Raw genomic sequence first — 12,332 nt, forward strand, 5'->3', positions numbered from 1 at the left:
CCTCCTGCAGCTCTGGCAGCCTTGGGGCTGTGCCCACTGCCCTGGGGAGCCTGTTCAGTGCCAACCACCCTCTGGGGGAAGAACCTTTTGCTGAGATCCACCCTGAGCCTGCCCTGACACAGCTCCAGCCATTCCCTGGGGGCTGTCCCTGCTCCCCCCAGAGCAGAGCTCAGTCCTGCCCCTCCTCTGCCCCTGCCCAGGCAGTTGGAATGAGTCACATGTTTAGCTGGCCATGGCCAAATAATCCTGCCCAGTCCTGGAAATGCCTCCGAAAGCTTCAGGGCACTTCCATGACTGTTTTGTGACATGGACCCCTTCGGCATCACTTTTCCATCACACAGTAGAAATGAATCCTGAGGGCTTTGCTGGAGCTCTGGGAAAGCCAGGATGAGAAACACAATGTCAAAGAAGCATAGAGTCCAGAATGGTTTGGGTTGGAAGGGATCTTAAAGAGCAACCAGTCCCGCCCCCTTGCACTGGACCAGGCTGCTCCAAGCCCTGTCCAACCCTGTACCCAGGCCTGGGTATCAAAGCTGATCCCCAAGAGGCTGACAGGAGAGCTTGTATCAGGATCTGTGGCAATGGCCAGAGTTTTGCACACTTCTTCATGTCTTCCTTTTTTTTTTTTTTTTTTAATATCTGTGGCCAGTTCTTTTCTTTCCTCCCTGTAATGTGACCAGTGTGACATTTGGGCTCTCCAAACCCTTGCTGACATTCCCTGCCTCCTGGAGCTCTGCCACGGTGTCCCTGTCCTCTGCTGCTGTGCTCCTGCTCAGGGAGGGGGGGGATGGTTTCTCACCAGTCACAAGGACATCAGGAAATCATCCTCTATGTTGCTCTATATTCTCCCTGTGTGTTGGAGGCAAACCCCATCCAGACAGGTCAAGGTGCGTGAAAAATGATTAAAAAGCCCACATTTAGGGAAAAACCCCAAACACACACAAAATCTCATCGTGACCTGGCAGGGTAACCACCCAGGGACAGCTTTGGTGTCTCTGACACTGTTGAGTGCACTTTCCTGTTGCAGGGAACACCCTCAAATGTGGGATTCCAGCCCTTCCCTGTGACTGGAGACCTTCTAGGTGTCAGCCCAGCCCTGAGGGTGTTTTAACCAGATGGGTGAGGAGGAACGCAGGAGAGGCAGGACAGAATGGGATTTTCTGGGGCTGAGGATGTCCTCAGCTTGACTCCTTTGACTTGCAGCTATCTCTGACCATGAGAAGACCTCCAGGTTTTGACCCTGTTGGAAGAACTGGGCTGCCTTGGCTCCCTGCCTCAGTTTCCCCAAACAGAGCACCCACCTTCCTGGCCAGTGAGAGCTCTGGGATGTGACCCTGAGCAGGACCCAGCCTGGGGGATGGATGACTTGGAGGTGGCTCTGCAGGCATTTCCCTGCAGGATCCCCCTCGCTGTGCACAGAATTAGCACCTCTGGCTACAAACAGCAAATCCTGGAAGTGATTACATCCCTCTTGCACACTGCAAAGGCATCTGGAAAGGGCCACAGCCCAGGGAAGGATGGTGTGGGTCAGTGCTGTGTGGTGGCTCTGCAAGGACAGGGCTTCAGTGGAAGTGATGTGGCCAGGACGGGCTGGATCCGTGTCACACCAGGAGGGGCTTTGGCTCCCTGCCCTGCCAGAGCCCAGCCTGGAGCCCTGATGGCTCAGATTGTCCTCATGCTGCTTTTTCCAGAGCAAGGCTGGAATGCCTCTTCCCGGGGCTGGGGAGTCCCAGAGGAAGCAATTATTCATTTCCAGGAATGTGTGGACCAGAGAGAGCTCCTGGAAGCCTCCTTAGTGCTTGGTGTCAATGTGTTTCCTCAGCACTGGACTTCTGTGCCCTTTGGGGCCAGAGAACTCTTTGGCATCGCTGCCTGGTGCCACCCAGGCTGCCTGGGCAGCTCCAGGCTGGGCTGATCCCTGGAGCAGCACGGAGCTTCAGCACTGTCCCAAAGTGGCCAGAGCTGGGTGGCTGCAGAGCTGCCAACTCCTCCTGCACAGGGACAGGCTCTCCCAGGGCAGGGACTGCTCGAGCTAGGGGTGGTTTCCAGGAGTGTAGATAAATCACCCCCATGGAAACTCTTCCCTGAACTTCTCTGCTGCTCTTACACCGGCACAAGCTCAGCATCCACAGGACCTGTCGCAGTTTAACTACACACTGAAAAAAACCTTCTTTTTGCTTGTTCTGAACCTGCATCCTCCTACTTTCGCTAATACAAACTTGCAGGATGGAGACATGGGCTTTTTTTCCATCACAGCTGCCTTGGAGAGCTGTTCCTTTCACCCACCCCTCTGCTATCATCTCTGGGACGAGCAACCAACATCCACGGTGCAGGTGACTTGGCAGCTTTTTCAGGTGGAACAACATCACCCTGAGCTCTAATCCCTTTTCCTCCCTTCACCCTTTCTCCTGCTGGGCTGGGAGGAGCTGGGTGCACCCACCAGCCCTCCTTCCCTCCATCCCTGCTCCTCCCAGCACAGGGCTGGGATGTGCTGGGGCTGGGACAGCGGTGACCTCAGCACCAAAACTCCTGGCTGGGCCCAGGGCTCTGCCCGTGGGTGTTCACCAAACGCCTCTTTATTTACGATGCTCCATGAAAACAGTTCCTGTCACTACCACAGAGGCTCAGCTGCAGGAGCCCCTGGCTTCCCTGGAAAGAGGGGATAGAGTTGCCAGACCCTGTCCAGACCCAGCTGCTGGGGACAGGGATGGTGACAGCTCGTGTAACCCCCAACCCAGAGAGGGGCTGCTCTGGGGGGATGCCCAGCCCCTCTCCCTCTCCTGGGGTTGTTTCAGGTGGAATTGCTGGGCTCAGTTGAATTTGCTGGGTTCTGCCTGCTGTCCTTTGGGAACATCCTCCCCATCTTGCCCCACCCCGGTCCCTTCCAGCTCCCACCCTCTGGCCCTGCCGTGGGCGTCCCCCTCCCTCTGTCTGACTGCACTGCTCAGGATTGTGCTTATTAAAATCTGCCCAAAAATAAGATGAAGGTTTGCTCTCCCTCCTCCCCATCTGGCTCAGCCTTCACCCTTCCTTTGAGGACACGGAGGGGTCACACTCTGACACTTCCTCTGGGAGTGATCCCATGGGAGGGGAGGTTGGCAGGGAGGAGACATATCCATGGGTTTGGGTGCAGGACTTGTCCTGGCATTACCAATTCCTGCCCGCTGGGAGAGCCCCAGGGCGGGCAGTGGCTGCATGGGTGGTCTGTCCTCTCCTCCCTCCACAGCCAGGAATCCCTCGAGGCTCTCATGGCACGAGAGGCACCATTACACACTTCCCAAACTTGCTGCTTCTTGCCAGAGACATTACTCAATCCAGACACAGCATGAGTGTCCAAATCCTTATCCCATGTGCAATCAGCTATGGAATTACACCCAGCTTCCTGCAGGGAGCCGTCACCCACCTGCTGCAGGTGCAAATCCACTCTTTCCATGAGAGCTCTGCGTTTCAGATAGAAAACATCAGGAAACATTTATTTTTGTGCCTAAAGGCACTTGTGGTGGGGACTGACCTGGTGGGACATCACAGACAGCGTGAGGGGCTGCAGGGGGACGTGGTTGCCTCCTGTCCCTTCCTGTCCCCTCCTGTCCCCCAGGGACCAGGAGAGGGGAAGCACAGCAGCTCTGGTTCAGAGCACACACATCCCTGCACTGCAGCAGGGAAGGAGGATCAGGGACAGGATGAAACCCCTGGTGAACGGGCTCTTGCCCAGCCTCCTCCCACAGACTCCACTTCTCCTGCAATTTGTCATAAGAAGCAAAACTGGAAGCTCTGGGAGGAATCAGAAGCTCCCCAAGGCTTTGTGTAGAAAGTATCTATGAGGTCACCCCCTTCCTGCTCCTGCTATTGCAAAACGTTCCCCTCTGTGGCTTTTCAGTGTGAGACAGAATCTGCCATGAATCCATCTCCTGCTCCAGCAGGCTGCAGATCCTGGGGCCAGGCTGGATATTCTTTAAGTACATGAAGGTAAAAGCAGAATATTTAGAAGTCCCAATGGTCTGTGAGCTGATACACAGCCAGCACTGATCCAGCTAGGCTCTGATCCAGGGCGATGCTCCGTGGCTGTGCTGGGGTTTGGTGCTGCCCTGCACCCTCTGCACGGACACACCCCCATGGCCAGCGTGTGGGGATGCAAAGACAAGCAAAAAGCAGCAGCTGAGCTGTTACTTCATGGTTAAAACCAGTAGCCAGCTTTTACAGGACCCAGGATGAGCTCCCTGTGCCTGCAAAATTCGTCTTGTCCCAAAATGTGTATCAGCTTTGCTTCTGTGTGGATGTTCTCCTGGTTAGAGTGGTTTTCCTACACCAGTGTGCGATGGAGATGTAAGATAGCCAGGTCTTCATGTGTGTCCTTCCCACACAGCCCCCCAGACTCTCCCTTTCCACAGTTTCTGATGGGAAATGTGGTTTCTCCCAAGACTAGAACAGGCAGTGGGCACTGCAGGAGGAGCTGTCTGAATGCTCATGTAATTAATGCATCAGGAAGGGGAAGCTGAGATGTTTGGGGTTGACTTTGGTGCACCCAGGGCTGTAAAAGGGTATAAAGTGCTGCTGGAGGCTGGGCCAGCTGGTCTCCTGAGGCTGCAGGAGTTTCTGGATGGGGTTCCCTCCACCTCCCTGTGGCCCACATGGTGTCAAATGAGCAGGTTCTGGTTAACTCTGGGTTTAACGAGAATCCCAAATTTCTGGGAGCCAAAGGAGTGAGCTGGTGAGCAGCACCTGGAACGAGCAGTCCCTGGGCATGAGAACATTTGGGGCTTTTTAAGGTTTCTTTTCTTGCCTCAGATCTCAGAGGCATTTCTGGATGTATCACCCTTGATGGACCAAGCCTGTTTGGGCAGAGCAGCTTCACATACATTCCTGCTGTTGATTACACTTCCAATATTTCAGCAAAATAGGATGCTTGCTGGATGGAGCCACAGATTAATTCCCGCTTTTTGGACACCCAGGCAGGTGTGACAGACTCATCTGAATGATCTGGGGGGCAATACCCACGGATTGGTGACCTGCTCCAGGGTGTGCACAGGCCAGTGTTGTTTTAGGCATTTAATTGGTCTTGGGTTGGAATGGACCTTAAAAAACATCCAGTTCCACTTTCCTTCCATGGGCAGGGACACCTTGGAGTTTCTGGAGAGCTGGTGTGGGAGGAGGATGGTGATGCAGTCCCTGCACTGCCACAGGGGTGCACACAGGATCTGGATCAGCTGCCCAGAAAAATGCATGTCCTCGTGGGGAGGCAACCACGGGAGAAAGAAACACTTGGAGAGACAGATGAGGCTGTGCAAGGGACAACAGGAACAGCTGGAGACATCCAGGCTGATTTTAGGGTTACTTCCTAAGGAAATGAGCTCTGTAAGCAGTGCACTGAGTGCCTCTGCCCTGGTAACCTTTAAACCAGCTTGGCTGATCCAGCTGAAACCCAGCAAAGGCAGAGAAACTGCCCATGAATTTCAGATGCCCTTTCAAAGGTGTGTGCAGTGGTGGCTGGAGAAGGACCCAGCTGATGGCTCTGACTGGGGAGGTGGCTTTGGGGGATAAAAGCACCTCCAGCAGCAGGGCTGAGTTCCACCTCTCACTTCATCAGGTGCTGCTGTTGAAAGTGGTTTTATGCTGTCACAGGCACCCAACAAGCGTTGGATTCCTGGGTGTGTCCTGGAGCCTAATTCCAGCAGAACTTGCCCTGCTCCCAGGCCTGGCCGCTGCATCCACAGGGGGGTTGAGGGTATGAAAATAGGGATGGGGGAGATTGGGGCTGGAAGGTGACTTAGAGAAGGGAGTGGTGAGCTGGGTCTGGGGGGATCAACAGCCCAGAGGGAGGGTATGGAAAAGGAAGACAAAGGAGTGTCTGCAGCCCCTGCCTGTACCCACGGGTGAGACTGGTATTTGCAGAGCACTTTTGTCTGCTTTGTGTCCCCACTACAGATCCAGGGAGACAAATGGGCAGCTTTTTAGAGGAAATCCTGGAGCTGTCAGAGCAGGATGAATCTGACCCCTCGACATGGATGGAACAACCTCCTGCCGACGCCTTCAGTAAGTAGCCTGTGCATAGGTAAGGGCTGCCCGGGGAAATGTGGGATTGGGTGCCCCGAAATAGCTGAAAATACCTGGATTTTGTTCCGGGCAGCTCAGCAGAAAACAGGGAGGCTCACTGAAGTACTTGTAGCAGGTCCCTTCCCCAGGTGTAACTTCCCCGCTCCGCGATCACCAGTAATTGAGGTTAATTAGTGGCTAATTGCAGCCATTAGTGGCCCGTTTCAGGCTTCGCTGCCCGTGCAATGGGAGCGGGCAGGGAATTTGTGTTCGCAGCAGGTAACTCAAAAATCACTTTCTGTGTGGCTCGGTGTGCTGCGTGTGGCATGAGCATCAAACTCTGGGTGTTCACCGGGCTCTGCAGAGCCATCAGAGCCCGCCCGTGGGTGTGCAGGGTGTCATTCCTACACTCGTGTAGGACGTGAGTGAGGGTGGAATCTGGGGTGCAATTCAGTGATGACGGAATCTACAGTTTGACTCTTGGTGTTCTGCATTTCCCTGGGTCTTTTCTACCTTCTTGCAGTCGTGTATTTGCATGTACCTGCTACATCTCTGGGTGCTTTTGAGGCCTCTGCCTGGGGGTGGGAATGTTTTGGCTCAGCCTCTGTGGCTGCCTGTGGGGCTGTAAGTGCAGGTGAAGATGCTCTTCCACCTAAGACAGTCCCTGATGCTGCAGGTGAATCCTGTAGTGGGACCTCTGACAGGTCCTTGTCTCTCTCCCACCCCCAGGACCTTCCTGTACCATTTCCTGCCATCTCTGGCCAATGAATCCCATGGTTAGGTGTGGTCTCCCAAGTGCAAAAGCAGGACCACGATCCTGGCCTGTCCTCCTTGTTTTCCAAGCAGAATTTGCAGCACAAGGACGTTTCCATCTGGAGAGGTTGATGTTTTGGTTTAAAAAACTTGGATGCCACCACATCTGACTGGGTGTGTTGATCAGCTGGCCTTGGGGCTGTGGGGCACTTGCCATCCTGAAAGGGATCAGTTATTTTTCATCAGGACTAGACTAGTGTGTGACTCCACAGCCCCACGGGCTCCCTCAGGCCAGGGCTGGGTGAGGGTCAGGCTGTCCTGAAGCCAAACAACGTGCTGAGGTGCAATCCTGCTCCAGACACCTCAGGGTGGGTGGGACTGGCTCCCTTGTGGGCTCCTTGCTCCCCCTGGATCCTCCAGCCCTGTCCATACCCCACCTGCAGAGGTTTCTGTTTCCAGCCAGGTGGAAGGGTTATGCCAGCCCTGCCTGCTGTGGGCGAGGATGCCCTGTGTGCCTCTGGTTTCCTCTTGCTGAGGTTGAGCTGCTCCACAGCCCTGTTTCTTGGGCAGGGCTCCCTGCTTGTCCCACTGGCAGCTCTGATTTGGCAGCCTCACTTTGCCCCAGGGGATGAGGTGCTTTTCTTGGGGGAGCTGCTTTTTCCTCTGCTCCACCACGCTTTGCTGGGATCGGTGGTCAAGGAGTGTTGGAGGAGACATGCAGACAGACAGACAGACAGGCAGGCAGATGGATGTGCTCCATGCACTTGGAGCCCTGCCCAGGGGAACATGGGAAGCAGATGTTGGATTGGGAGCTGCTGGATAAGCCCTGGGCCCTTCGCTTCCTCCCGTGCCTCTGTGGGCTGGCTTGGCCAGAGCTGGAGTCAGGAGCTCTGCAGGGGCTCAGGCAGTTCAGTGCAGCCCTGGCTGGTTCTGCTGAAAGGAATGTCTGTTCATTTTGGATAGTGGAAAAACGGATTCAGAGGGCAGGTTAAATAGCAATTGAAGCATGATCAGGAAATTGAGATGCTCTGACTGCTTTTCCCTATTCTTAAGGAAGGCTGGAGGCTGCTCTGAGGTACCCATGGGCCAGCAGGAGATAGCTGGGTGTTGGGTGCTCCTCTGAGGGTCTGTCCTGCCCAGCCAGACCCATCCCCACTCATTCCTCAGTCACCACTTGGGGCCAGCACTGGTTATCTGGGTTCTTCTCCAGCTACCCCAGAGCTGGACAAGAGCTGAGTGTTTAACCTTCAGATCTCTTTGAACTTCAGCCCAAAGGAAGGCCCAAATGGGTGAGATCCTCAGCTGAGCTCCACAAACTTTCCTCACTTCCACAAGCCAAGGAGCAGGAATTATCTCACTTCTCCTCTGTGCTGTCCTCTGCTGTGTCACCTGATGAGGACTGACAGTGAGGGATGGACCTGGACCACGAAAGAGGGTCCTAATTAAAATCTCTGTGGGGCCTGCAGTCCCTGGGGTGTGCTGGCAGTGCTGCTGTGGTGTGCAAGAGCTGCTCTGCCCACAGGACAGCAGTGCCAGCTCTTGCTGGTGCCCTGTGCCAGGTCAGGCGAGCACTGACGTGCCAAAATTGGGAGAGCAGCAGGTCTGCCTTGGGCTGTGGGGTCTGGGCTGCCTTCATTGCTGACCTCAGGGCATGGAGGAGCAGCAGGGAAAGCCGGGCAAAGAAATATTTCCTCCCCAAAATGTGAGATCTTGTGATTCCAAACGTTCAGGGGCCTTGGGTGTGTGCGCAGCCCAGCTGGGTTGGTGCTGGTGTGGAGCACCAATGGTCCCAGGCTGGCTCCAAACACTGCTGCCTGTGTCTGCCCCTGGGGTGTGACATTCCTCTCAGCTCTGGCTCCTGGCTGCAGCTTGGATGTGCCAAAGGAACGCTTTGCTGCAGCACAGGGAGGTGTCTGTGTGAGCTGGATGGTTTTCTGTAGCATGGACTTTCTTTGCTCCTAACAAAAAAAAAACCCACACCAAAACCTCCACAAACAATCAAGGAATTTTATTCTGTCTAAACCATAGGCTCTGCTTACAAACTTGCCAAGGGGTTTGTTAATCTGTGGCTGGAGATGGGAAGCAAAGGTTTCTACATGATCAGTTTTGCTGAGAAGGAAAAATTCAGTGGAGTGATTTTTGCTTTTGGAGTGAGGAACAGCACTATTGGGAAAGAGATCCTGAAGAGGATGTTCTGAGGGACTTGTGCCTTTCCTGCTCTAAGCCACATGTGCAGCTGGAGCAGCTTCAGCCCTGGCTGCCTTTCAGGGCAGATTAGGAAAACTAATTGGATCCAAATGCCCTGATGTGGCTCCTCTGAACAAGGAATATCTGAGATCCAGTGGGTGGTTTGGGGTGTTAAATGTCTCTTGTGTGGGGTTGAGTCCCATAGGTGATGGGCTGGATGTGGCTGATGGTTTGGAAGGTGGTTTGGAAGCCCAGCACCTTAGAGGGGGCTTAACCTTTGCTGAGGGAGCTCCAGCCAAGGGTGTGTCCCAGTTGGCTGCAAAAACCTCTGGATGCTTTTGGACACAGTGGTCTGTTCTTTCATTTGAGGGGGCCTCATTTTATTTCAATCAACCAGCTTTATGAAGTGTTAATCCGAGACATCCCTTTCCTACCAGCTCAGGGAAAGGGCAGGTTTGTGGGGGCCACTTGTTCTACTGGTTCTGGCTTTTGCCCTCTGTCTCTGCACCCCTGGGGAGATTGTGTTCTGATTTTCACTTTCATGTTTTATGCAATGCAGATAAGGGCAGGAGCGAGCAGAGGGTGGTGGAAGGCTGAACTCTGGAGGGCTGAGCTGTTCTCCAGGGACAGCTCAGCAGAAATTCAAAGGAATGTTGTCTTGAGCACAGCTGAGGAAGGAGAATGCAGGAAGTGATGAATTCGGTGGTGGACACTCGTATTTCTTAGGAACCTTGTGTTACTGGTGTCCAGACCTAGGCGGTGTTTCCTTCTCTTGGAAAGGATGTCCAAAGCTTCCTTGCAGGAATGTGTGAGAGATGCAGGGAACTTGCAAGCAAACCCCTCGGGGATGCTGGTGGAAAAGCAGCGCACATTTTTACCTGGGGGTGGCTGATCTGAAGGTTTCAGTGTGAGATCACACGTGCCCTGCTGGCACCTCTGTCCCCGCTGAGCTGCTGCCTGGTGGCCCCTGTCAGCCCAGGTGGGTCCAGGGCTGAGTCCTGCTGATGGAACTGATGCTTGTACACAGCAACCTGTGTAGAAAAGGATTAACAGTCCCTCCAGAAATCACCACACAGCTCTTTGTGTCGTTTTAGATGTGTTCCTTGCATTTATTTGGCACTACTGGCCAGCTCTAGAGGTGCATCCGTCAAGCCTGTGTGTGTGTTTGGGCAGTGTGAGCACACCCAGCTCTGTCTCTGACCTCCTGCTCACCCAGATTCATCTCCCAGACTCACATCTTTTTTTTCCCTTACCCAAGTGTTCCCACAGCTTTCAGAAAGCTGCTGCCATCTAAAGGGCGCAAAAAGGCTGCTCTGAAGCTGCAGAACTGTGGAGGTGGTGAGCACTGGGTCAGTGTGTCCTGGTTCATATTCCAGCATTAATCCTAGGGAAAGGAGCCTGGGGCTGTGCTGATTTGGGGGAAGACCAAATGTGGCAGTGCTGTCTAAAAATCACAGCATGGTTTGGGTTGGAAGGGACGTTAGAGATCATCCAGTCCCACCCTCTGCCATGGGCAGGGACACCTTCCACTAGCCCAGATTGCTCCAAGCCCCATCCAACCTGGCCTTGGACACTTCCAGGGATCCAGGGGCAGCCACAGCTTCTCTGGGCAACCTGTGCCAGGGCCTGCCCACCCTCACTGCAAAACACTTCTTCCTCATATCTAATCTAAATTGACCCTCTTTTACCTTTAAAAAAGTTTTTAAGTGTGCTTTGGGTTTGTTCATAGGGATCAGATGGTGCTCAAGTGAGTCTTGGTCAGAGCCAGAACTGGTCCCAGTAGAGGAGCAGGGCATCCACTGGTAACAGGAACGTCTGTTTGTGGGAATTCATCAGATTTCTGTAGCTCTGTGTGCAGTTACCAAGCCACAGGCAAGAAGCACGAGCACCCTGTGTCCTGAGAAAGCATTTGTTTTGGCTTTTCATGGCCTGTTTGCAGGGCTCTGGGAGAGCTGCTTTCACTTCTGATGAGCTGTGGTCTGAAAATGGGGAGAATTTCCTGTGCTGAGTGAAACTGGTGGTTGACAGAAAGTTGCTGCAGATGGCAGATAGAGGGAGGGTCACCCCAGTGGTGACATGGGTGCTCTGACTATTTCCGTGTTGACAGAGCTGTTCACAGCTTCACTTGTTAAAACTGACCTCCCAGCCCAGGGGAAAGGTTTGATTTGGGAAGGGCTGCTCAGGCACCAAACCCAGTTCACTTGGGAGGGTCCTTCTGCTGTGCTCCTGTGACATTCCTGATGGAACACAGGCCTGTATTTTCCCTCTGAAGATAAATTGTTCTGTGGTGTGCAGCAGCCATCAGGGACTTGCTAACAAGTAGGAAAAAGGAAGTCATCAAGGAGCTGCTTCAATCACTCAGCTCATTCCAGGAGGCTCCCAAAGACACACAAACCCCACCATAACTCAGCAACCACAACTCCTGGAGGGAATTTCATTCCTGGACCTGTAAAACCTTTGTCATTGTCTGCAGTTCCTGCTGCTCCAGCAGCAGCACTGGAGGCCTTGGGGTGGGGGGAAGCTGTGCTGGGGTGTAGAGGGGGAAACAAAACACAAGTGAGGATCTGCTGTGGCTAAACCACTTCAGTCAGTCACCGGAGTAAATAAATGTGCCAGTCCACTCGGATGAACTAAGCAGGAGAGGTCTCTTCCTGGGTTATATCTGGTGGGGGGTCTGTCTGGGGTTTCCTTTTTATGCCTTTGTTCTCTCTTCTTCGTTGTTCGGGAGAGAGGGACTGGGGAGCCCCGTTTGGGTCATCCTGGGTTTCAGGAGGGCGGGCTGGAGGGTGTTCCCTCCCCACGGCAGATTAATTGTCCCAACTGGTGTTGCAGTTCCCGAGGCTGATTTGGCCGCACACTGAACGTTCCCACCCCGCATTTTTAGGGCTGTGACAGCCCTGCAGCATCCTCCTGCTAAAAACAGCTGCTGTCCCAGCCCCTGGCTCACGTTGCAGGCTGTGTCCAGAACAGCTCGTGTCAGAAAGGCACACACCCCGCTCCTCCCAGCCAGGCATCTCCAGGGAATGCTGGGCGGGTCCTGGATGTGTGCTGAGCTCTCACAGCACGCACGTTCACGGCGGCTGAGGGGCGAGATGACCTTGTCCATCCCCTCCTGCTCCATGCAGAGGCTGCCCAGGGCAGAGGGGGAGTCACCATCCCTCGGGATTTAAAAGCTGTGTCACTTTGGGACACGGCTTAGTGGAGGCCTTGGCAGTGCTGCAGGAATGGTTGGAGTCTGTGATCTTAGAAGGCTTCTCCAACCTAAATGAATCCATGAGGGAGCTGGGGGGGGGCTCAGCCTGGACAGGAGGAGGCTCAGGGGGGACCTTCTCACTCTCTGCAACCCCCTGACAGGAGGGGGA

General features: G+C 54.2%; 1 protein-coding gene across 1 annotated transcript in view; it reads left to right on the forward strand.

Moving 5' to 3' along the window:
* Nucleotides 1-3,865: 3,865 nt before the first annotated feature.
* LOC114070231 (CMT1A duplicated region transcript 4 protein homolog) overlaps nucleotides 3,866-12,332 on the forward strand; it is a 25,502-nt gene continuing 17,035 nt past the window's right edge. Inside the window, exons 1-3 of the mRNA XM_027907493.1 lie at nucleotides 3,866-3,966; nucleotides 5,585-5,711; nucleotides 5,923-6,030. Of these exons, the coding sequence (XP_027763294.1) occupies nucleotides 3,961-3,966; nucleotides 5,585-5,711; nucleotides 5,923-6,030 (241 nt within the window). The 5' untranslated portion in view covers nucleotides 3,866-3,960. The remainder of the gene's footprint in view (nucleotides 3,967-5,584; nucleotides 5,712-5,922; nucleotides 6,031-12,332) is intronic.

Source organism: Empidonax traillii, unplaced genomic scaffold, assembly GCF_003031625.1.
Source record: "Empidonax traillii isolate 1590-97213 ecotype Southwest subspecies unplaced genomic scaffold, ASM303162v1 scaffold1485:size188213, whole genome shotgun sequence".
Lineage (NCBI taxonomy): Eukaryota > Metazoa > Chordata > Aves > Passeriformes > Tyrannidae > Empidonax > Empidonax traillii.